This window comes from Pan paniscus, chromosome 4 (genome assembly GCF_029289425.2).
Source record: "Pan paniscus chromosome 4, NHGRI_mPanPan1-v2.0_pri, whole genome shotgun sequence".
Classification (NCBI taxonomy): Eukaryota; Metazoa; Chordata; class Mammalia; order Primates; family Hominidae; genus Pan; species Pan paniscus.
Genome location: NC_073253.2, coordinates 146,411,262 through 146,436,570, shown reverse-complemented (window position 1 = coordinate 146,436,570; position 25,309 = coordinate 146,411,262). Strand labels below are relative to the sequence as shown.

General features: G+C 43.7%; 1 protein-coding gene across 1 annotated transcript in view; it reads left to right on the top strand.

Moving 5' to 3' along the window:
- Nucleotides 1–23,737, top strand: part of CCDC69 (coiled-coil domain containing 69) — a 44,046-nt gene extending 20,309 nt beyond the window's left edge. Inside the window, exons 3-9 of the mRNA XM_003828994.4 lie at nt 3,068–3,174; nt 5,672–5,759; nt 17,333–17,406; nt 18,669–18,770; nt 19,252–19,371; nt 20,356–20,453; nt 21,183–23,737. Coding sequence (XP_003829042.1) covers nt 3,068–3,174; nt 5,672–5,759; nt 17,333–17,406; nt 18,669–18,770; nt 19,252–19,371; nt 20,356–20,453; nt 21,183–21,360 — 767 coding nt within the window. The 3' untranslated portion in view covers nt 21,361–23,737. The remainder of the gene's footprint in view (nt 1–3,067; nt 3,175–5,671; nt 5,760–17,332; nt 17,407–18,668; nt 18,771–19,251; nt 19,372–20,355; nt 20,454–21,182) is intronic.
- Nucleotides 23,738–25,309: the final 1,572 nt, after the last annotated feature.

Sequence of the window (25,309 nt, the reverse complement as noted above, 5' to 3'; positions counted from 1 at the left end):
AACTGTTGGGTACTATGCTTAGTACCTGGGTGACAGGATCATTTGTATCCCAAAACTCAGCATCACCCAATATACCCAGGTAACGAATCTGCATGCGTACCCCTAAATCTAAACAAAAGTGGAAAAAGAAAAAAATATATATATATAAAATAAATTAAAATCAATTTTAATTTGTAATGGATCATGTGGGAACCTTCTAACTTGAATATCTAATTTTCTTTTTCAAATGAGTAGAGCTAAATACAATGAAATAATATTTATTTTGTTTTCTTTTCTTTGAAATGTCCATGGTACGAAAATAAAAATTACTACATCCAGAAAAAAAATATATGTTGCCATAAAACAACAGTTTTCTCCACATGTCTGAAGTGTCCTAATGGAGAAGAAAGATGAGCCTTGTTTAGTGTGATACAGAGGTCAGTATTAAGGCCTCAGGGTAGCAGCAACATGCAGGCAGAATTCAGCACAATCTCAAAGAATTTTTTGTGTGGTTGTTAATTTAAAATCATCAGAGCTACCTGGTAATAGGAGGAGCTCCCTATCTCTGAAGGTGTTTAGTTACAGCCTAGAGGCTGTTGGGGATATTGTAGGTGAAGTTCAAGTACCGCATAAGTAATTGGATCACAAAATCCAATCTGATTATATATAAGAATTATCCAGGCGAGGTGCGGTGGCTCTTGCCTATAATCCCAGCACGTTGGGAGGCCAAGGTGGATGGAATGCTTGAGCCCAAGAGTTCAAGATCAGACTGGGCAATATGGTGAAACCCCGTCTCTACCAAAAATACACACACAAAAAATTAGCCGGAAGTGGCGGCGTGCCTGTAGTCCCAGCTACTTGGGAAGCTGAAGAGGGAGGATCACCTGAGCCAAGGAGGTTGAGGCTGTGGTGAGCTGTGATCGCACCACTGCACTCCAACCTGGGCAACAGAGCAAGACCCTGGCTCAAAAATAGAAAAATTACCTGGAGAACTTCAAAGATGCAGATTCTAGGGACCTACCATAGACCAACTAAATAAAAATCTCAGATTTGTATTTTATATATATAGTATATATATTTTATTTATTAGTATATATACTATATATACGATATATATTTTATATATACTATATATATTTTATTTATTAGTATATATAATATATATACTATATATTTTTTATTTATTAGTATATATAATATATATACTATATATATTTTCTTATATATACTATTTTTTATATATACTAAATATGCAGAAGCTGCATATTTAGTACATATATAACTAAATATATATTTACTAATATATAAATATATATATTTACTATATATTAAATATGTATATTTACTAAATATATATATATTTATTTTTTATTTTTATTTTTATTTTTTTGAGATGGAGTTTCACTCTTGTTGCCAGGCTGGAGTGCAGTGGCAGGATCTTGACTCACTGCAACCTCCACCTCCCGGGTTCAAGCAATTCTCCTGCTTCAGCCTCCCGAGTAGCTGGGATTACAGGCGCCTGCCACCATGCCCACCTAAATTTTTTTGTATTTTTGGTAGAGACGGGGCTTCACCATGGCCAGGCTGGTCTCGAACTCCTGACCTTAAGTGATCCGCTCACCTCGGCCTCCCAAAGTGCTGGGATTACAGGTGTGAGCCACCGCGCCTGGCCTACATTTCCTTTTGTGCACAAGCCAGCAGGATAAGGTGGTAGTTAGGAGTATTTGCTGTGGAAACACATTGTGTAGGTTCATATCCCTGCTCCCTTAATTTTGAACTGGGTGACCTTGAACAAGTTGCATGACTCCTCTGAGCCTCAGCTTCCTCATCTGTAGGATGGGGGTAATAATATTACTCACGACTATAGGGTAGCTGTGAGGAGCAGGTGAGTCATCCCTCTGAGGCACTTGGAACCGTGCTGGACATGTTGCAGGCATGGTAAGCTCTCAGTCCTCCTATCCTGCTTTTATTATTTTTATTGCCATTGTTTCCTGATTTAATCGTCTCAGCCTCACTCATGTGGTAGGTGCCATAATTATCCTGATCCCATGTATTAGGTAACTGAGGCACAGAGAGGATGGCCACTGCCTTAGGTCATACCTAGTATCTGATAGACTCAGTGTGGCATTGGCAGGGCCTGTTTTGGAGTTTCCCGAAGCAGGGGCTAGACTTCCTGTTTGTGTTTCCTTCCTGCTCTCAAGTAGCACCCTCTACTACCAGCTGAGGAGACGCTAAAGGTGAGGGGCCACAAACTCAGATGCTCATGGGCCCCAGCAGGTAAAGAAAATGACGTGTGGCCCTTTGTATTCATTTTTAATAACGGCAGGAGGTGAAGACTATAGCCAACTGCAGAGCCCTATCCTGGCCGGCCAAAGAGGAGGCAGCTGCTTCTGGCTCCAGCCCCTGGTTGACATGAAGGCATACATTGCCAGTTCTTCTTTGGATTCTTCAAGAAAAATTGGAAATCAGAATTATTAAGTAAAAGCTTCCCAGTTATTAAGTATCAACAACTAATTTTTAAATTATTATTATTATTTTAGAGACAGGGTCTCGCTCTGTTGCGCAGACTGGAGTGCAGTGATGCAGTCATAGCTTACTGCAGCCTTGAACTCCTGTGCTCAAACCATCCTCCTGCTTTGGTCTCCCTAGTAGCTGGGACTGCAGGTGCATGCCATCATGCCTAGCTTTTTTTTTTTTTTTTTTAGAGATAGGGTCTCACTATGTTTCCTAGTCTGGTCTCCAACTCCTGGTCTCAGGTGCTCCTCCCACCTCAGCCTCCCAAAGTGCTGGGACTACAGGTGTGAGCCACCATGTCTGGCCAGCAACTAATTTTTTAAAAAATGGGGTAGAACAGGGAGACCAGAGGACAAAATGAGACCATTGGCTTATTCCTTGAAAGAGGATCTCCAAGTCCAAAGAGACTCGAGGGGCTGTCTCTGGAGACTGGTCCCACCCGAAATCATTCTTGAGGCAGAGACCAGGGTTCTCATCCCTTAGCCCCATTTCCCACACTCTCTCTGCCAGCTCTGACTGTACTTCCACTCTGTGAGGTTTTTTTTTTTTTTTTTTTTTGCTTTTTCGTCTCTAGCTATAACTGTCCAGCTCTGTGCCTCAGAGGAGGCTGAGCGGCACCAGAAGGATATAACCAGAATTCTCCAGCAACATGAGGAGGAAAAGAAGAAATGGGCACAACAGGTAAGTCCAGGTGCCCCCACCCCCTGTCTTTCTCCTGCTCAGCTAACTTTGGTGAATCCCAGAGTGAGTGCCCACCTTAGGTTTTTGTTGCTGTTGTAAGAGTCCCTTACTCATTTTACCAGGAAGGGAGTCCTTTATCTGTTGAACACATATTTTTATCAGGGCACTGTGTGCTGGGCACATTGGTTAAAACAAGCAGAGCTGGCAGCTGCTTTCACAAAGCTGAGAGTCTATTTGGGAAGAGTAAAAACTGTTGATGCCGCTAGATTAATTGCCTTTCTGGGCCCACCTCATGGTTGGGTGGGACCACGGAACTCGTTCTGGCTGATGCGTTATAGAAAGAAGAACCAGTGTCACTTCTAGGGCAAGCATTTAGTTGCCAGTTCAAGACCCCCAAGGTCTTTCTGTCTAGCTAAGTGACGGGACTGTTGTAATGGCCGCTCTATCAGCCTGATCTCTGGATGATTATCCCTGGATAATCCTGGATAATCGCTGGCAGCAGAGCTCCCTGCCACACAAAATGGGTAGGTAGTGAGGGCAAAATAAACATTTTGTCTTAAGCCACTGAGACTTTGCCATTGTTTGTTATGGCAGCATAATTTAGCTTATCCTGACTGAGATGGGACATCAGATGCTAAACACAATTACACAGAAATACTTACTGCAAATATAAGTGCTATGAAAAGTTTACAGTGCCGTGAAAGGACATAATAGAACCCTTAACCAAGGCTGTGGGATCAGAGAAGGCTTCTCTAAAGGGATGACACTGAGGCTTTAAAATTACCCAGAAATGAAAATTGAGGGACATTCTACAGAATTTCCAGCCTATATTAGTCAAATGTCAAGGCCATGAAACATGAGGAAAGACTGGGGAACAATTCTAGATTGAAGGACACTAAAGTGATGGGATGACTGAACGTAACCTGCAGCCCAGGATTTCCTTTTCCTCATTCTAACTTGGTCACTCACCCTTCGCCTCTCTTTGCCTCCATTTCTTCCTTTACCAGAGGGAATGGGTAGAGCAGCAGGAAAGATTTGGTGGTGTACACAAGTTTTCTCTAAATTTTCTTTAGTTTAAATTATAAATATGAAATATGTTCAGGGTAAATATTCAAAATTCTGAAATTTAAAGTCACTCCTTTAAGATGGATCTGCGCCAGGCATGCCTATAATCCTAGCACTTTGGGAGGCCAAGGCAGGCAGATCACCTGATGTCAGGAATTCGAGAACAGCCTGGGCAACATGGCGAGACCACCGTCTCTACAAAAATACAAAAATTAGCCCAGCCTGGTGGCACATGCCTGTAATCCCAGCTACTTGGGAAGCTGAGGCAGGAGAATCGCTTGAACCTGGGAGGCAGAGGTTGCAGTGAGCTGAGATCACACCACTGCACTCTTGCCTGGGTGGCAGAGCAAGAATCCATCTCAAAAAAAAAAAAAAAGGCTCCATAGTTATAAACTAATCACTCTATTAAATCGCATGGTTATTTATTACTGAAAGATTTTCTGCTAGATTTTATTCACCCAGTCGACTTGCTGGGGGAGATTACTATGTGCGGGGAGGGTGTGGCCTCGGCACTGCCAGGGGTACAGGGAGAAATCGGGTCCAGACCCTGCCCTCAGGTGTTCGCTGGGTGGAAGGCTGCGGCGAGTGCCCCCACACACATTAAAATGGTTTTAGCTTAGACGCATTTTTCAGAAACACACCTTTTATGAAAGGTAAGTTAACTGTATGCAGCTGCTGGTCTTTAGTTTGTTTTGGTAGAGTTACTATGGTAATGTCATTTGGCCCTGACCATTACCTGTGGAATCCTTAACCTTGAGACTTGTAAGGGCCCCAGGTATTGTCAAGTTGAGTCCCTTCATTATACAGTGGAGGGAGCTCATTACCCAGGAACTCAGTGGTATGCTGGGGCTAGAATGCCTTTAAGTCATGCCTTGCCTCTGGATATGCCCCATCAGCTGTACCTTACAGGTGGCAAAGGGACTGGAAAACATCTCAAGTGCGGGACAATGAGAATGGCTGGGAGGGTTCAGCCTGGGGAAGAGAAATGTTGGGAATATGGGCCACTATGCTCAGATCTCTGAGCGGCTGCCTGGGTTGAGGGAACAGTCTGGCTCTGTGTGACCCCAGAGGGCAGATCTGGGACCTGATGGTAGAAGTTGGAGGTCACTTGCAACAGTAAGCCTTACGCAAGCAGAGAAACACCATGGGAGGCTTCCTGCCTTGAGTAAGCATCAGGATTAGAATACTCCTAAATCCTTTTCCATGTGGATAATTACATGGGAACCCCCTGCTAAACCCTAAAGAAGGCAAATTCTGCCATGCTTGCTGTGTCTTGGAAGTCTTGTGTCCTTTCTGGGCATGGCATTCCCATCCCTCAGAGGAAGGGTTAGGACTCTGGTCACCAAGTTCCACGCAGGCCCAGGTGAGGGGATAAGAGATGCTGTGCTGATCCTGCTCAACCTCGGTCCTGCCCGGGACTCTCTGCCCCCAGGTGGAGAAGGAAAGGGAGCTAGAGCTTCGAGACAGACTGGATGAGCAGCAAAGGGTCCTGGAAGGAAAGAATGAAGAGGCCCTGCAAGGTAAGGGTAGAGATGTTCCACTGGCCAAGGTGTGGGGGGTGCTTCCTTCTGGCCCCACCTGCCCAGTTCACCTGGGCACTCCCACTGTTCCCTCCCTGCCTGTCTGATCCACAAGCAATTGACTCAAATCTACAGGATCCTTGGCCCTAGAGGGTTGATGGACTTTTCCTTTGGGGCATGGATTTAAGAGGCTGGCATCAACCTTTCTTTTTCCTTATTTGAGAGGTATTTTTTTCTTTCCATTTAAAAAGCAATCCATATTTATTAAGGGAAATTTGGAAAACCCAGACAAATAGAAGAATTTTTAAATACACATATTCCATCCCCACGATGATGGTAGCTCTTATTTATTGTTAGATCGATTATTTTGAAAAATGACTTTCTTTCCTCTTATATCACCAAAGGTGATCATCATAGAAAATTTGGAAACTGTAGATTAGACAAAAAGATCTTACAGCACAGTGGTTAACGTCTCATTCTTGGCTGGGCATTGTGGCTCACGCCTGTATTCCCAGCACTTTGAGAGTCCAAGCTGGATAGATTGCTTGAGCCCAGGAGTTCAAGACCAACCTGGGCAACATAGCAAGATGCTGTCACTATTAAAAATAAATAAATAGATAGATAGATATCAAACTCTCCAGTTTGGTAAGATACATAGATAGATAGATAGATAGATAGATAGATAGATAGATAGATAGATAGATCAATCAATCTCATTCTCTAGAGCTCCAGTCCCTGGGTCTAAACTTCAGCTCCACTGCTTACCAGCTCTGTAACCTTGAAGAAGTTACTTTACCTCCCTAATAGGTTGTTTGTAAGAATTAAACAATTTAATGATAGATAGACAGAGATAGAATTTAGAACAGTGCAAGTTACTTAGCAATAATTCTTAGCACTGATTTTATTATTGAGAAAATTTAAATCATAATTCCACCCAGAGTTAGCCACTGTTACCCCTTTGAAATAGATTCCTTCCATTTCTTTTTCTGTATATATACATAGAATATACATCTATACACACACAATTTGGGGAGAGGAAGTGAATTATTTTTTCCACTTTGTGTTGCATTAGCATCCTGTCATTAAACTCTTCTATACCAAGAGTTTTAGTAACTACATAGCATTCCAATATGCACCCTTGTTCATTTAACTGAGTCCCTTTGTTAGGCATTTAGGTAATTTCAAGATTTTTCTCATTGTTTATAACAGCAATGATACTTACATAATCAACCCCGGTTTTATAAAATCTTTGTCACATTCATGATTTCAGCATTAGAATAACATCCTAATAGAATTGGTGTGGTAAAGTTTATGTATATCTATTTTTTATTTTGGTAAAATAGACATAAGATTTACCATTAGTGACATTTAGTACATTCACAGTGCCATCACCCCAAAAGAAAACTCCCACCCACCAAGCAGGCACTTTTTTTGTTTGTTTTGTTTTTGTTTTTTTTGTTTTGTTTGTTTGTTTGTTTGTTTGAGACAGGGTCTCGCTCTGTTGCCCAGGCTGGAGTACAGTGGCACGATCTCGGCTCACTTCAACCTCCGCCTCTTGGGCTCAAGCAGTCCTTGCCCCTCAGCCTTCTGAGTAGCTACAGGCGCATGCCACCATGCCCAGCTAATTTTTATATTTTTTTATAGAGATGGGGTTTTGCCATGTTTCCCAGGCAGATCTCAAACTCCTGGGCTCAAGTGATCCGCCCACCTCGGCCTCCCAAAGTGCTGGGATTACAGGCATGAGCCACTGTGCCCAGCCTAAGCAGTCACTTCTTATCTTACCACTAGCCCCTGGCAACCACCAATCCACTGTCTGTCTCTATGGCCTTGTCCATTCTGGACACGCATATAAACGGGATTGTATAACCCACATGATCACCCACATCTGACTTCTTTCACCTTGGAATGTTTTCACCTTGAAATGTTTCCAGGGCTCATCTGTGTTGCAGCATGCATCTACACTTTGTTTCTTTTTACGGCTGGGTAATTTGCCATTGCACAGACACACCACACTCTACCCATTCATCATCAGTTGATGGACACCTAGGCTGCCTCCACCATTTAGCCACTGTAAATAGTGCCACTAGTACAAGCACCTACTTGAACAGCTGTTTTCAGTTCCCCCTGGGTGTACACCCAGGAGAATTGCTGGGTCATATGATCATTCCGTGCTTAACTTTTTGAACAACTGCCAAACTGTTTTCCACAGGGGCTGTACCACTTTATGTTCCCATCAGCAACCCACAAGAGTTCCAATGGTGGCACATCCTTTTCAACACTTGTTATTTTCTGCAACACCTGTTGCTATCCTAGTGCACATAAAGTGGTTTCGCATTGTGGTTGTGATTTGCGTTTCCCTAATGCCTAATTCCGTTGAGCATCTTTTCATGTGCTTCTTGGTGACTTGTGTATCTTCTTTGGAGAAGGTTATGTATGTTACTGATGTTACCGAAATTGACCTTGAAAATGCTTTACTGATTTTTCCTTTCATCATCAGTATTCACATGGCCTTTCCCCAGAATTATTTATCTTCTTAAAACATGGCTGTGGCTGGGTGCAGTGGCTCACGCCTGTAATCCCAGCACTTTGGGAGGCCGAGGCGGGTGGATCACAAGGTCAGGAGTTCGAGACCAGCCTGGCCAACACGATGAAACCCCGTCTCTACTAAAAATAAAAAAAAAATTAGTCTGGTGTGGTGGTGTGCACTTGTAATCCCAGCTACTTGGGATACTGAGGATGCTGAGGCAGGAGAATTGCTTGAACCCGGGAGGCAGAGGTTGCAGTGAGCCAAGATCTCACCACTGTACTCCAGCCTGGGTGACAGAGCAAGACTCCATCTAAAAAACAAAACAAAACAACAAAACACATGGTTGTGATTATTTTGTAAGTAAAAGTGTATATCCTGTTCGTTTCATTTAACATTGTATCAAATATGTTTCCAAGTAATTATGCTGCTACTAAAATGTTTATAAAGGCAAGACCATAAAGTACATGGCTTTCCTTATTTCTTGTGAGTCTAGACCTCTAGATCTCAAAACAGCTTTTGCATAATGTTGCCCGTATTTCACATTATGTCCTTAGATTTACCCAGATGGAATAACTAGAACAGAGGTCTGAATGATTTTAAGAATCTTGAAACATATTGCAACATTAGCACACATTATTGCAAACATTGTGAAATGGAATTAAAGTCCTTGCCTGGAAATTGAAGAATTGTGGTTTTGTGGGTGTGGGTGTGTGTGGGTGGGGGTGTGGGTGTGAGTGTGTGTGTTTTTTTGTTTTTGTTTTTTTGTTTTTGAGATGGAGTCTCACTCTGTCCCCCAGGCTGGAGTGCAGTGGCATGATCTCGGTTCACTGTAACCTCCGCCTCCCGGGTTCAAGTGATTCTTCTGCCTCAGCCTCCCGAGTAGCTGGCATTACAGGCACCTGCAACCACGCCTGGCTAATTTTTGTATTTTTAGTAGAGACAGGGTTTCACCATGTTGGCCAGGCTGGTCCCGAATTCCTGACCTCATAATCCGCCTGCCTCGGCCTCCTAAAGTGCTGAGATTACAGGCATTAGCCACCTCGCCCAGCCGAAGAATTATGTTTTAATAATACCATACCCTGTTGAACTGGGGCTATCACTCAACCTCCTTGAATCTCGGTTCAGTTTCTCTATCTCTAAAATCTACCTTCTGTACCTCACAAGACTTTATGGGAAAACGACTTTATTCTCCAAGCATTGCTTTGATATTATTTTTAGTGTTACAAATATATTAATAAGAAGAATTTCCTACTGTAACACCCAGGGGAGAAGAGATTACCTGTGTTGAGTTCTTCCCATCAGTCAGAATTCTTCTCTAGTTATTTTTAAATTGCTTGGCACATACTAAGTGCTACATAAGTCTATAATGAATGAATGAAAGCACAGGATGGTGGAAATATATGAGATTTTATATGTATGGGGAGAGGTACACAGATAACCAGGAGAGACTAGTGGTGATTTTCCACATTCGATGACCCTTTGTTGTCTTTTTTTTATTTTTTAAATTATCATATAGTAAAATTGACTCTTTTTGAGGGGATGTGCATTTTCATAAATTCTAATGCATGTATAGATTCTTTTTTTTTTTTTTTTTTTTTTTGAGATGGAGGCTCGCTCTGTCACCCAGGCTGGAGTGCAGTGGCGCGATCTCGGCTCACTGCAACCTCCGCCTCCCGGGTTCAAGCAATTCTTTGCCTGAGCCTCCCGAGTAGCTGGGATTACAGGCACGTGCCACTATGCCCAGCTAATTTTTGTATTTTTAGTAGAGACAGTGTTTCACCATCTTGGTCAGGCTGGTCTTCAACTCCTGACCTCGTGATCCACCCGCCTTGGCCTCCCAAAGTACTGGGATTACAGGCGTAAGCCACCACGCCCTGCCGCATGTATAGATTCTTGTAACCATCGCCACAATCAGGATACACAACAGTTTTATCACCCCCAAAAAGCTGTCTCAAACTACCCTTGTATTCACATCCTTCTCCCACCCTAACCCCTGGCAATTACTGATCTGTTCTCCATCTCTGTAGCTTTGTCTTTTCTAGGCTATTACATAAATGAAATAATCCAATATGATTTTTTATATTGGCTTCCTTCATGCATCACGATGCCTTTGACATTCATTCCAATTGTTGCATATCTCAATAATTCATACATTTTCATTGTGGAGTTATATTCCATTGTTTACTCATTCACTGTTGCAGGACATTTGAGGCAATTATGAATAGAGCTGTTCTAACATTCATGTGCAGGCTTTGTGTGGACATAGGTTTTCATTTATCTTGGGTGAATACACAGGAGTGGGATAGGTCATATGATAAATGTATGTTTAGCTTTATGAGAAACAGCTAAACTGTCTTCCAGAGTGACCACTATTTTATATCACCATCTGTGATGTATGAGTTATACCATTGCTACTTCATGCCAATACTTGTTGTCACTGGTTTTTTATTTTAGCTGTTCTAATAGGTGTGCAGTAATCTTCACCATAGGTTTAATTTACATTTCAATAACAACTCTTGTGCTTATTTGCTGTCTACATATCCTCTTTGGTCAAATGTGTGTTCAGGTCTTTTTCCCATTTAAATTAACTTGCTTGTCCTTACTGTGGAGTTTTGAGATATCTTTATATATTTTGGACAAGAGTTCTTTGTATTTGCACATATTTTCTCCTAGGCAGTGGGGTGATTTTTTTCATTCTCTTAATAATGTCTTTCACAAAGCCAAGCTTTTAATTTTGATAAAGTCCAATTTATTTTTTTCTTTGATTATACTTCTTATGTCATGTCTGTGAACTCTTTGCTAAACCCCAGGTAACAAAGATTTTCTTCAATGTTTTCTTCCAAAGCCTTATGGTTTTATATTTAGATCTAAGATCCATATAATCATGTGGTCTTTCTTTCTCTCTCTCTTTCTTCTTTCTTCCTCTTTTTTCCCTCTCCTCTTCTCTCCTGTCTTCTTTTTTCTTTTCTTTTCTTTTCTTTCCAACAGGATATCACTCTGATGCCCAGGCTGGAGTGCAGTGGTGCTATCTTGGTTCACTGCAGCCTCCACCTCTGGGGCTCAGGTGATCCTCCCATTACAGCCTCCCAAGTAGTTGGGACTATAGTGCACATCACCATGCCTAGCTAATTTTTTTTTTTTTTTTTTTTGTAGAAATGAGTTTTTGCCATGTTGCCCAGCCTGGTCTCAAACTCAAATGAACCACTGGCCTTTCCCTCCCAAAGTGCTGGGATTGCAGGCGTGAGCCACCACATCTGGCCTGGTTTTTCTTTAGATGGTTAATATAGTGGATTACATTTGTTTGAGTTTTCAAATATAGTTATCCCTAGGTGTCCATGGGGAATTGATTCTGGGACCCACTTTGGATACCAAAATCTGCAAATGCTCCAGTCACTTATATAAAATGGTGTATTATTTGCATATAACCTATGTACATCCTTCCATACATTTTAAATCATCTCTAGATTCCTTATAATACCTAATACAATGTAAAAGTAAGGTGAATAGTTGTTAGACTGTATTTTTATTTGTATTATCTTTTATTGTTGTTTGGTATTTTTTATTTTTATTTTTTCAAATTTTTTTTATCCACACTTGGTTGAATCTGAGGATGAGAAACCTGCAAATTGAACTAGCCTTGCATTCCTGGCATAAGCTCCACTTGGTTGTGTTATATTACTCTTTTTATGTATTGCTGAATTTGATCCTCTAATGTTTTACTGAGAATGTTTGTGTCTATGTTCATGAGGAATATTGGCCTGTAGTTTTCTTACACTATCTGGTTTTAGTATCAGGATAAAGCTTGCCCCATGTAGTAATGTCCCCTCATCTTCTCTTTCTGGGAGAGATTTTATAGAATTGGTGTTATATCGTTTTTAAATGTTTAATAGAATTTTTCAATGAAATAATCTGTGCTTAGGCATGTCTTTCAAAGTGTTTAACAACAAATTCAATTTCTTTTTAATATTTAAAGGAATTTCAGGTTATATACTTCACCTTGGGTGAGTTTTGGTCATTTTTTTTTTGAAGAATTGTTACATTCATCTAAGTTACTGAATCTAGGTGCATAGGATTGTTCAGCATATTTCCTTAATATCATTTCATATATCTGCTGTGTCTGTAGTGATATTTCATTCCTGATATTGGTCATGTGTGTGTTCTCTTTTTTCTTTGTCAGTCTTGCTTGAGGTTATCAATTTTATTAATTATTTCAAAGAACCAGTTTTTGGTTTCATTGATTTCCCCACCCCACCCCCCTTATTTTACCATTTTCCATCTCACTGGTTTCTGTTATTTTTATTTCCTTCCTTCTGTGTGCTTGCTTTATATTTGGTTAGCTTTTCTTTTTTTTTTTTTTTTTTTATTTCTTTTCATTCTTCTTTTTTTTTTTTTTTTTTTTTTTTTCCTGAGATAGGGTTTTGCTCTGTCTCCCAGGCTGGAGTACAGTGTCATGATCATAGCTCAGGGCAGCCTCAAACTCCTGGACTCAAGCAATCTTGCCACCTCAGCCTCCTGAGTAGTTGAGACTATAGGTACCCCACCACACCTAGCCAGCTAATTTTTAAATTTTTAATAGAGGCAGGTCTCTCTATGTTACCCAGGCTGGTCTCAAATGCCTGGTCTCAGCAGTCCTCCTGACTCAGCCTCTCAAAGTGCTGGGATTACAGGTGTGAGTCACTGGGCCTGATACCTTTTCCTGATTTCTTCAGCTTAGAATATTGATTTGAGACCTTTCTCCTTTTCTAATATAAACATTTAAGCTATAAATTTTCTCCTAAACTCTGCTTTACCTGCATCCTACATATTGATGGTTTTATTTTCATTTTGTTGAGTTCAAAATATTTTCAGTCTTATTTTCCTTGAGACTTCCTCTCTGGCATTGAATATGTGGAAGTGTATTTCCAAGTGTTGGGAGATTTTCTGGTTCTCTTTCTGTTATTTGATTTCCAGTTTGATTGCATTACAGTCAGAGAACACAGTTCGTATTTTGCTGCTTTTATAGTTTGTTAAGGTTTGTTTTATGACTCAGGGTATGGTTGATCTTGTTTCATGTATACTTGAAAGGAATGTGTATTCTGCTATTGTTGGGTAGAGTATTTCAGAAATAAATCAATTAGATAAAGTTTGGTTAATGGTAGTATTCAGTTCTATATTCTTGCTGATTTTCAGGCTGTTTCATGTGGAATGCTGAGGAGTGTTGAAGTCTCCAATTATAATGCATATTTGTCTATGTCTCCTTTCAGTTCTTTATCTGCAAATCATATAGCTACTATGACTTTCTTTTGATTAGTGTTTCTTTTTCCACGCTTTTACTTATTACCTACCTATAACATCTATTTAAAGTGGGTTTCTTGTAAATAGCACGTAGTTAGTTGGTGGGTGGTTTTTTTTTTTAATTTCAACTTTAATTTTAGATTCAGGACACACATGCAGGTTTGTTACACGGGTATAGTACATGGTGCTGAGGTTTGGGGTATGAATGATCCCATCAGGTGGGTTTTTAAAAACCCATTCTGACATACTCTGTGTTTTATTTGGTATGTTTAAGCCATTTAATTTACTGTTGTTATTGATAATCTTGATGTTCATAATGTTGGGTTGAGGTCTACCATTTTAGGATGTGTTTTCTGTTTGTTCTCGCTGATCTTTATCCTCTGTTTTCCCTTTCCTGCTTTTTTTTGAGTACTTGAACATTTTTTAGTGTTCCATTTTAACTTATTTATTGTCTTTCTTACTGTATCTCTGTATTTTTTTTAATGGTTACTCTAAGAATTACAATATACTTAACAATCTACTTAGAGTTCCTTTTTTTTTTTTTTTTGAGACAGAGTCTTGCTCTGTCACCCAGGCTGGAGTGCAACAGCATGAGCTGGGCTCATTGCAAACTCTGCCTCCTGGGTTCAAGCGATTCTCCTACCTCAGCCTCCCAAGTAGCTAAAATTACAGGCACCCACGACCAGGCCCAGCTAATTTTTGTATTTTTGGTAGAGACCGGGTTTCACCATGTTGGCCAGTCTGGTCTGGAACTCCTGACCTCAGATGATCCACCCACCTTGGCCTCCCAAAGTGCAGGGATTACAAGTGTGAGCCACCACGCCCGGCCTGGAATTGCTATTTTACCACATCTAATGGAATGTAGAAAGCTTACCATCATGTAGATTCCTCTGTTCTCTCCCATTTTTGTTACATTTATCTCATGTATTACATCTACATACATCTAATGCCCCATCAGACAAGGTTATAATTTTTGCATTTAATCATTAATCATATTTTAAAGAGCTCAAGGGAAGAGCAGTCTATTGTATTTACTTAGGTCTTTACCAGTTCTGTTACTCTTCCTACATTCTTGAAGTTTCAAGTTTCAAGTTTCCCTCTGGTTTCATTTGAAGAATTTCCTTTAGCAATTCTTTTAGAGCAGGTTTGCTGGTGATGAATTCTAAGTGTCCTTCATCTGAGAATGTCTCAATTTAATCTTCTTTCCTGAAGGATATTTTCACTGCGTATGGGATTCTGGGCTTTTTGTTATGGTTTTGTTCTCCAAAAGAAAGCAGGAAAGAGAAAACAGAGGATAAAGATCAGCGAGAACAAACAGAAAACACATCCTAAAATGGTAGACCTCAACCCAACATTATGAACATCAACATTTTCCAGCAGTTTTTAAATTTTTTTCTTCTTGTCTCTAAGGTTTCTAATGAGAAACACACAGTTATTCAAGCTGTTGTTCCCTATACGTAGTGTACCATTTTTATCTGGTTCCATTCTACACCTTTTCTGTGTCATTAGCTTTTGGAAATGATGTTGTCTGGGTGTGGATTTCTTTGGGCTTACTTTGGAGTTCAGTGATCTTCTTTAATCTGTAGGTTTATGTTTTGGCAAGTTTGTGGAATATTCAATCATTCTTTCTTCAATTTTTTTTTTTTTTTTTTTTTTTTTCTTTTGCACTGTACCCTTTTTCCTCTAATTCTTTGACTGTGATGATAGAAATGTTAGCTATTTGGGCATTATCTTACAGGTCTCTGAAGCTCCGTTCATTTTTTTTTCCTAATCTTTTTTTCTCCTCTATTGTCCAGATCAGATAATTTCTATTGATCTATCTTGAAGTTCACTGGCTCTTTCTTATCATCTCATCTCCATCCTGCTATTGATTTCACCTAGTGAGTTTTTATTTCACTTATTATACTTTTTAGTTCTAAAATTTCCTTTTGGTTCTTCTTAATAACTCTATTTATTTGCTAAGACTTTCTATTTTTCTATTATTCCTAAAAGTATATTCACTCTTACTTTCCTTTTCTCTTTTTCCTTCTTGCCGTCAGTGGCAGAACACCCATACTTCTTGGAGTCTTTTTACACTGACTACCATAAAAATTCTGTTAATAATTCCTACATCTATAGGATCTCAGTTTAGGCATCTGTTGAATATCTTTCCTCAAGGGAGTTTTTCTTCTGCTTCTTTTTAGGCTGAGTAATTTTGTATTGTATGCTGAGAAATTTGGGGTTGTATCCTGGACATTTAAAATATCTAAATACGTGAGATTTTGGGTTTGTCTAAATCTGTTGGGTCAGTGGTACTTCAAATTCTGGTCTTCTTGCTCAGTCTGCTGCTACCATTTACTTTTCAGTCTGCAAATAACTGCAGAATTCATTCTGTCCAGGTTTTACAGCTACATTCAGTAGGAAAAACTGGATGGAGTGTGCTTCCTTCATCTTACCTGAAACCAGAACCTGTCTTGGTAGGCAAATTAACAAATTAGGCCAATAATTTTAAAAAGTTAAGGCTGTAATTTTTATATGATAAATTGATATTATATATTGATAAATATTATATATTGATAAATTCTTATAAATTTTTTACTACTCTACCACAGTTATATTACTGAACATTATTTTTTTCTTCTCTTTTTTTTGGAGACGGAGTCTCTGTTGCCCAGGCTGGAGTGCAGTGGCGTGATCTCAGCTCACTGCAACTTCTGCCTCCCGGGTTGAAGCCATTCTCCTGCCTCAGCATCCTGAGTAGCTGGGACTACAGGCTTGCGCCACCATGCCAAGCTAATTTTTGTATTTTTAGTAGAGACAGAGTTTTGCCATGTTGGCCAGGCTGGTCTCAAACTCCTGGCCTCAAGTGATCCTTCCACCTCAGCCTCCCAAAGTGCTGGGATAATAGGCATGAGCCACTGCGCCCGGCCTTGAACATTATTTTTTTCATCACTGCCAGATACCTGGCTCTTTGGCTGTATTAAACTTTCCTGTCTCCTCTGTTCTATTTCCCATTCTGCCTGTTGATTGTCAGTTGCCCATTGTCTTTTTTCAGCTGAGACAAGGTTGGAATTTTCCAAAAGGAACTTTATGAAGGAGATGGGATGATACATACAACTGTATTGATTTGGGGAATGACGATAATTTCAGCTGTGTACAGCACCGCCCGGTCTGTAAAGCCCTTGCACGTCCTTCTCATGTGATCCTCAAATGACCCCTTTGAGACAATCAGATCCAGTTTATTGATCCCATTTCACAGTTGAGGTAACTGGACTTTTAGATATCTGATATGATCTTCTCAAGGTCTCTCAGTTTCGGAAAGGCAGAGCCAGGACCAGGTGGATTTCCTAGCCACAAATCCAATGTACTTACTGCAGTTTTGTGCTTTAGTTTGACAACTAAGGATTTAATGATTTTGTGATTTGGCTAATCCAGTTTACAAAGCATTGTCCTATGCATTTTCCGTGGCCTGAGGTGGTCTTAGGTGAACGTGCTTCCTGCAGGATCTTTGGATCTTAGCCTTAGTGAGGTGTGGATGGCACCCGCAATCTGGTAGCGTTCCTCCCAGGCTATAGTTTATTTCAATTTCCTTGAGGTTTTATTAAATACCTAGTACATTTCTGGCACAGCCCCCAAGCAAGCCTAGGAGACAGAAGGATGAATAAGACCGTTCCTAGACTCCCGGCCTCTATGGGCCCCAGTTAAATATCCGGACCTTCCTGGCCACCAAGGGGCCTGCCAGAAGGCTTTGGGGAGAAGTGTCTGAGCTTATGGAGTTCTCCTTTCCCTACAGTCCTCCGGGCCTCATATGAACAGGAGAAAGAAGCGCTTACCCACTCTTTCCGGGAGGCCAGTTCTACCCAGCAGGTGAGAGGGGCTGGGTCGCGTCAGTCTTGGATGAGGGCAAGCGAGGACCAATGGGAAAGCAGCATGGAGCCCCAAGGCAGCCAAAACTGATTACGTGTGCCTAGGAGTGAGGGGCTGAAGTGATTGTCTTCTGTGTATCCAGGCCCCTTGATGTGGTAACCAGGCTATTAGCTCAAGAGGACTGAGTGTGAAATTGAGTTGGGCCTATTTTTCCAGGGACTGCTGGGGAGATCTTGGAGAGGCATGGGCCAAGTGCCACAGTGTGATTAGATTCATGGGTGAATGCACAGGGACCTGTGGAAGGATGCAGGGAAGCATCTGACTCAATGTGGCTGTGCAGGAAGGATTTCCTAGAGGGAGTGAGATCTAAGCTGGAGTCTGAAGGATGGGTTGGAATTCTTTGGTAAAGAAGGGTAGGAAGGGTGCCTCAGGCAGAAAAAAAGCAATGTGTTCAAAGACATGGAGGGAAAAGGAAAAATATGGAATACCTGAGGAACCAAAAGATGTCCAGGATGCCTGGGGTATGAGTTTCAGTGGGAGAGGGGACTAAGGCTAAGAATGTGAGCAAGGGCCAGAGTGGGAGCCAGTGAGCCACCTTAAGGGGTTGTGCTCTAGCCTAACGGTAGTGGTCACGGTTCAAGTAGAGAAAGTTCTTGGCAGTGAAATAGTTTGCAGATAAGAATGTACCCTGCAGCTGGGGGAGTATTGTGATGTTTGGCTGCAGGAGAGGATGTATAGAAGGAGCAGTGAGAGGTGAGCTTGGAAAAATTCATTGAGCCTGGTTTGGATGGGTTTTGAATGCCAGGCTAACAATCATCTTTTATAGCAGGACATTGTTCCCTGCAGTATGGGGAGCCGTTGAAGGCATTAAAGCAAGAGGTGGGGTTGGTATGTTCCTTTCATCTCCTCTCCTTCTCCCTCTCCTTCTCCTTCTCCCTCCCTCTCCTTCTCCCTCTCTGTCCCCCTCCCTCCCCCTCCCTATCTCCCTCCCCCTCCCATCCCCCTCCCCTCCCCTCCCGTCTTCTTTTCTTTCCTCTTTTCTTTTCTCTTCTTTCTTTCTCTTCCCAGCATGCAGTTCTGCACTGTAAGGGCTGGTAGATCTCAAGCAGTGGTCGAAGTATGTTGATCTTGCATTGTCACGTAGGGTAGCCCAAAGACACATTGAAGAACCCAAAACTGTTCTCCCTCTGGGATGTGGCGAAGTTCACCTACAGCATTTATGAGGCAGGCTTTGATTGTCGCCATCCCACTCCCTGCCCCAGGAGACCATAGACAGACTGACCTCACAGCTGGAGGCTTTCCAGGCCAAAATGAAGAGGGTGGAGGAGTCCATTCTGAGCCGAAACTATAAGAAACATATCCAGGTAGGTGGCAGCACCCTGGGCGCTTTTCCTCCTTGAATCTCCAGGGAGGTCAGGGCCGGGCAACAGGAAAGACCAGCCCCTCTTCAAGGACAAGACTCAGACCTGGCACTCTTACCTACACAAGGGCCTGGAAATAAAAGAGTTCCCATTTCACCGATGGGAAAATTAAGGCCCAGAGAGCAGCATCTGGAATAGTAAAGTGCTCACGTTCTGGATTCAGAGAGAACTAGGTGCACATAGCAAACCTGCCACTTAGCACAAGTGACTCAACCTGTCCGAACCACAGTCTCCTCATCTGTGGTGCTAGTACATGTCTCAAAAGGTGATATTCGGATACAGGGAGATAAAGCATATTAAACACTTAACATGGGCTGAGAGAGGAAGGTGGGTGACTTGTGAAAGTCCAACAATGAGTTGCTGGCAGAATGGGGAGGCGGGAGGTAGCCTACTGGCCTAATGAGGTCACTCTGTCCCTGTCTAGGATTATGGGAGCCCCAGCCAGTTCTGGGAGCAGGAGCTGGAGAGCTTACACTTTGTCATCGAGATGAAGAATGAGCGTATTCATGAGCTGGACAAGCAGCTGATCCTCATGGAAACAGTGGTCTGTGGCTGGGAGTGGCTGGGGGATGCAGCCTCAGGCTCCCGCTTTCTGGGTGTTTCCTTTGTAAAGCATGCAGAGGGGAGGTGGTTTGAGGAGGTCCCAGCCTAGTTCACTCCAGCTTTGACCTGCCACCTGTGCTGACCACTGAGCATGGTCTGTGGCCAGGCTGGGTCAAGCAGTGGCTCCTTATCATCTGAGTCCTGTGCCTTTTGAGGCTACTGATGTTGCTGTAGCTTGGGTGACACTAGGGCAGGTAGCATTGAGAACACGGGAGGACAGAAGCCTCAGAAACCCTAGGGTTGAATCTAAGCAGAGATTATGTTGCTGTAGAAGAAGTCTCCCTGGCCTCCTGTGTGCCATACAACTTATAATTAAAAAAATAAAACTAAGGAGTTAACAAAAAGCTGCTGACTTTTAATTTTGCCACATGAGAATGTTTTAAAAAAAAGTCTTACAGGCACTACCATCTCATGTCACCATCCGTTCTTTTCTCAGGAAGGAAAGAGGGTGGGAGGGAGATGGGGAGCCAGGGTGTGTGCCCAGGGAGCCCTGGGGGCTTGAGTCACGTGACATGGAATCACCCACAGGGCTTTATTTTAATCAGATCATCTCAAACATTCCGTATAGATTTTGTTCGCTCATTTTTGTGGAAACACATAACAGACAAACTTAATTTTATTTATATAGATCATATCCTTCTGACTTTTGGAGAACAAAACATATTCTTTCTTCCATGAACTCATGGTGAAATGAGATGGTAGGGCCTGTAATTTTTTTTTACCATTCTCCTGTGGCAAAAAGCCAGCAGCCCTTTGTTAACTTTTTAGTTTTATTTTTTTCTAAGTTACCTTATTGCTCCATGAAATGTAACATCTAGTCTAGAATGAATCAGTGCTTTCAGTGACCACAGATAAGAGGGAGGTGACAGCACACATCGTGCAGCGTGAGTTTGGCAGCTTTCTGAGCTCATTCTCATTGTTATAGAAAGAGAAAAATCTGATATTGGAGGAAAAAATTACGACCCTGCAACAGGAAAATGAGGACCTCCATGTCCGAAGCCGCAACCAGGTGGTCCTGTCAAGGTAGCTGTCTTCCTGCCTCCTTTACTCCCATCCCCACCCTTTTTGCCAAAATTCCCAGCTGGGAGAGTCTTAGAGGGGTCTGAGGAATGGACTGACAGGTGGGCCCAGGGCCTATTTAGGGAATGTGGCTCCTCTTTCCCTGGGAGTCAAGAAACCCAAGGGGGCAGCTCTGCTCGGAAACCAAAGTCCCAATGCCTTGATTAGTATCTGTTTGTCTCTGTCCTGGCTGAGTGTACTCTGTGGGAAAGCCCAATATAGGGAGGAGGAAACAGGAAATTTATAGTGCACCAGGCCTAAGTGGAATGAATCAGTTCTTAGGGCTTAGTAAATAAGAGCTAGTATCATGTGTCAGACATAATTTATTGAATACTGTACATATTTTCTCATCTAATCCTCATAATTACTCTAAGAGCTGGGTCCTATTCTTCTTCTTCCCATTTTACAAATGAGAAGACTGAAATTTAAGAAGAATGAATAACTTATTCAAGATTATATAGCTAAGTGGTAGAGCAGAGATTTGGAGCAGCTCAGAACTGCCTGCCTGTCTGTGAGGCCCCCGCTCCTTGGTCAACAGATTGAATTGCCTCTTGTATACAGGCCAACAAGGAGGGCAGTGGGGACCCTGCAGCAGGCTGCTGGTCCATCTAAGGAAGGCTTCCTGGGGGAATGAGTTGGTCTCTGTGGCAGCTGCTCCCAGTAGGCAACCCTGGGCTCTGTGTGCATCCACAGGCAGCTCTCAGAAGACCTGCTTCTCACGCGTGAGGCCCTGGAGAAGGAGGTGCAGCTGCGGCGACAGCTCCAGCAGGAGAAGGAGGAGCTGTTGTACCGGGTCCTTGGGGCCAATGCCTCGCCTGCCTTCCCTCTGGCCCCTGTCACTCCCACTGAGGTCTCCTTCCTCGCCACATAGGGTGCAGGGCCTGGGCCCACCACGATGCCTGAAGTCACAGCTCCTTCCAAGGTTTTTCTGGAGAAGACAGCAGGAGCCTCTCAGTTCTTTTCCAGGAAGGAACGAGGGTGGGAGCGAGATGGGGATCCTGGGTGTGTGCCCAGTGAGCCCTGGGGCCTTGAGTTACATGGAATCACCCACAGGGTTTTGGAGGCCCCGAGAAGCATCTTCCCTTGAGTTGGCCAAGGGAATAAGCAAGAGGAGACATTTCCTCCCTCCCCCGGCACTCTGTCCCAATCCGAGAAGTTCCGAGGCTTTCCCAGGGGCAGTCTGTGTCACGTTGGCCATTTGACATAAAGGAGACAGCCCCTGGTCCCAGCTTGTCAGCTCTGCTGCCAACTTGCTGACTTGTCAACTTCCTCTAGGTGTTTCCACTCCACCCTGGCCTGCTCAGAGCCTCAGTTTACCCCTGCATTAAAATGGTGGGGGGACTGGTCAAAGGACTTATGTCACTGCAGTGTCCCATTCTAGGATTGTCTGAAGGCCAGAGTAGAGGTTGGGGGGAGTGTGGACAAACCCTGCAAATCAGAGTGGGGAAGGTGAGTGGTGGAGAGGGGGTCTCTGAAGGCCCTTGGGGCTGACAGGGCCAGGCAGCCTCCCCAGCTGAGGCATCATTCCTGGGCCAGAGTCGTGTCCACCAAGGGACAGTAGCCAGAGCTCCTCTTCCTTTACCAGACAAGGCACATCCCCTCAGCCCTCCTGGCTCTTCAGTCTTGGTGCCACCTGGGCACAGGGGCAAGCTTGGTGGTTGTGAGTCCATTCATCTATCAGAGCTGGAACCTCATCCCTGCACAGATGAGGAAACCAAGGCATGGTTCCCAGAGTCAAATCTAGATCTCATCTGTCATCCGGGTCTTATCCTTTGCTCTGTTTTTCTCTTCAGGCTCTGGAAAATCAGATCTGTGACTTAATCTTCCTCTCCCTGGCCCTCACCCACTTAGTTTCTTTTTCACTCCTGCTCCCTGCCTTAACTCCTCCTCCCACTGCCCCTGATCCCAGGCCCAGGCTTTTACAACCTGGTGCTCAGCTTCCCCATCAGTGAAAAGGGGTGGCTAGAGTAACTAACCTCAGCAGGCCGTCCAGTCCTGATAGTCTGTGGATTTCGGATCCTTCTCAGGAAGCTTCATGTCTAATGGAGACTATAATTATAACTCCTGTTCTGCATAGAGCATTTGCATCAAAGGCTTTCCATACCCCTCCCTCCCCTGGTCCTCATAAGATCCTTGAAGCAGGTTCCTATTCCTCATTGGCAACACGGCAAACAGATCACAGGAGTCAAAGGGCCTTGCTCAAGGTCCCCAGCTTCAGCCCCAGGCCCTAAGCCAGCGTCAGAACAGTCAATCTGCATTTTTCATCAGTCATTCTATAGTGACATCATCCCAGACTGCTTTCTGTATTCCCCTGTGTACAGTCTCCTTCTGTTTCTAGGTTTAGAAGTTCAGAGGTGACTGTGTTTCTCCATTTCCACAGCCAAATGGGGGAAGAGGTGAGGCTAGGGGAGTGCTGTGCTGATTCTCCAGCCATGGTCAGACAGGTCACCCGGGAGCCTCGAGGAGAGCCCTGGAGGGAATCACATGTGTACTTTTTCATGAAGCTTTTTGCAAAGCACATCTGCGATACACTAGTTTATTGAACTAATGTCCAGGAGTAGACATGATTGGTGGCCAAGTTATTTGGGGACACCTAAACAGATCAGTGACCTGAATGACTTCTCAGAACCTTTAATATGCCAATGTGTGTGGCAAACTTACAAGAAGGGAGCTACGTATCCAGCCTCTCCCAAACCTCTTTGAGCAAAGCTTCTGTCCCTCCCACACCTCTCACCTCACAGGCACATCAGGCTGCAGAATGCGCTTTAGAAAGCATTGTTTTAGTCCAGGCGTGGTGGCTCACACCTGTAATCCCAGCACTTTGGGAGGCCGAGGTGGCTGGATCACAAGGTCGGGAGATTGAGACCATCCTGGCCAACACGGTGAAACCCTGTCTCTACTAAAAAAATACAAAAAATTAGCTTGGCATGGTGGTGGGCGCCTGTAGTCCCAGCAACTTGGGAGGCTGAGGCTGGAGAATGGTGTGAACCCAGGAGGCGGAGCTTGCAGTGAGCCAAGATCGTGCCACTGCACTCCAGCCTGGGTGACAGAGTGAGACTCCGTCTCAAAAAAAGAAAAGAAAAAAGAAAGCATTGTTTTAATTGAGAGGGGCAGGGCTGGAGAAGGAGCAAGTTGTGGGGAGCCAGGCTTCCCTCATGCAGCCTGTGGTGGATGTGGGAAGGAGATCAACTTCTCCTCACTCTGGGACAGACGATGTATGGAAACTAAAAAGAACATGCAGCACCTTATTTATGTGGCTTTTGTGTTTTTCTGGGAGGGTGGGGAGGCGGGTCTTCACGAGGACTTCTGCCAATGGCGGGGATCTCTGAAGAATAAATCTGGGGCCTGGGTAGCCCACTCGTGGTTCTGGGCACTCTCCTCAAGCACCAAAGCCCCACTGGCCCTTGCTTTGCCCTAATTGTGGATGTGGGGCCTGGGGCTAGGGTGAAGCCTGGATTAAAGGATGGCCTTCAAAATAGACCAAGGCTTGGAGTGAGGCTGAGGTTGAAGTAAGTGGTGAAAACAGAGGGATGGGGTGGGAGAGAGTGCGAGGAATGAATGAGAAGGCACCTTCTGCACTGCAGGACCCCTCTTTGGCATCAGAAACACTGATGTTCCCACAGGTACCTACCCCTGATTCTGCCTATTGCTCCACATCCAGATGCCTGCGGCCAGGGAGGGAGCTAGGAAGGGGTAGAGGAGACATGAGGACCTCGAGTCACGTGGACATGGGTGGTGGCCAAACCAGTGCCCTGAAGGTTGGTGGCCCAGCTGGTGTAGACACCAGCATCCCTGGCCCAGGTCTCCTCCACATACAGGGTGCCCTCTGCCTCCTGCTGTACCTGGCTCTCCCCGTGTACCACATGGGCCCGTTCACTGATGTAGAGTGGTTGGCCCAACGGTAGGGGATAAAAACGGACTGTCCATCAGCTGCCCCAGGTGCATCTCTGACACACACCAGGGTCAGGTAAGAGGCACCATTTATCCCTTTGGGGAAAGGAGAAGTGACTTGCCCAAGGTCACACTTCAGCTTGGTGTCAGAGCACCTTAAAGGCCAGGTTCTTTGTGAAAAACGTTAAGCTTCTCAAGTCTGCAGAGAAAAGCTGGGTTTCCCTCCCCTACTCAAAGAGTGTCCAGAGGTAACTCAGTCCAGGGAAGTACTTCCCAACGTGGGTTTTGTGGCCCTCTGCTTCTGTAGGGATGCTACCTCCGCAAAGGAGAGGAAGGGGAAGAATTTTACTACCAAAAGTGTTTCGGAAACATTAAGAAAAGCAAAGTGAAATTCGGTAGACTCCGACCACTGAGTCTGTTACATGTACCTGTGTATTTTGAATCTCCAAGACAGGTAATGGTTATAAGAGGAAGTGAGGTAGGGTGGGAGGGAACTTTCTGGTATTCCACCCTTCTAATGAACATGTTGGGGAAATCCTGGTAAAGCCAAGCCAGTGTCTCCTGACCATCTGTATGCTCCTTTCCCCTTCTTGGGTCTCAGTTTCCTCTTCTGACAAGTGGGAGAATGATCCTTTACCCTTTCCAATGCCTAAGGCCTCTGTGGAGTTCACCTTTATCACATCTTTGCAGCCACTGCAGGGAATGGAGAGATGAACTCGAGAAGTCGCTATGTGCCAGCTCAGGCTACAAAGATGACTGGAGCGAGGTGGAGTCGGAGTATTTTAAGTTCAGGGGAACAGGGCACCCTCACTGGGTTCCACAGGGCACCCTCACTGGGTTCCACAGGGCACCCTCATTGGGTGCCACTGGCCTCCTTTTCAGGGCTACTGAAAGTGGTGATCTTACCAAATCACAGCTTGTAGAGCACC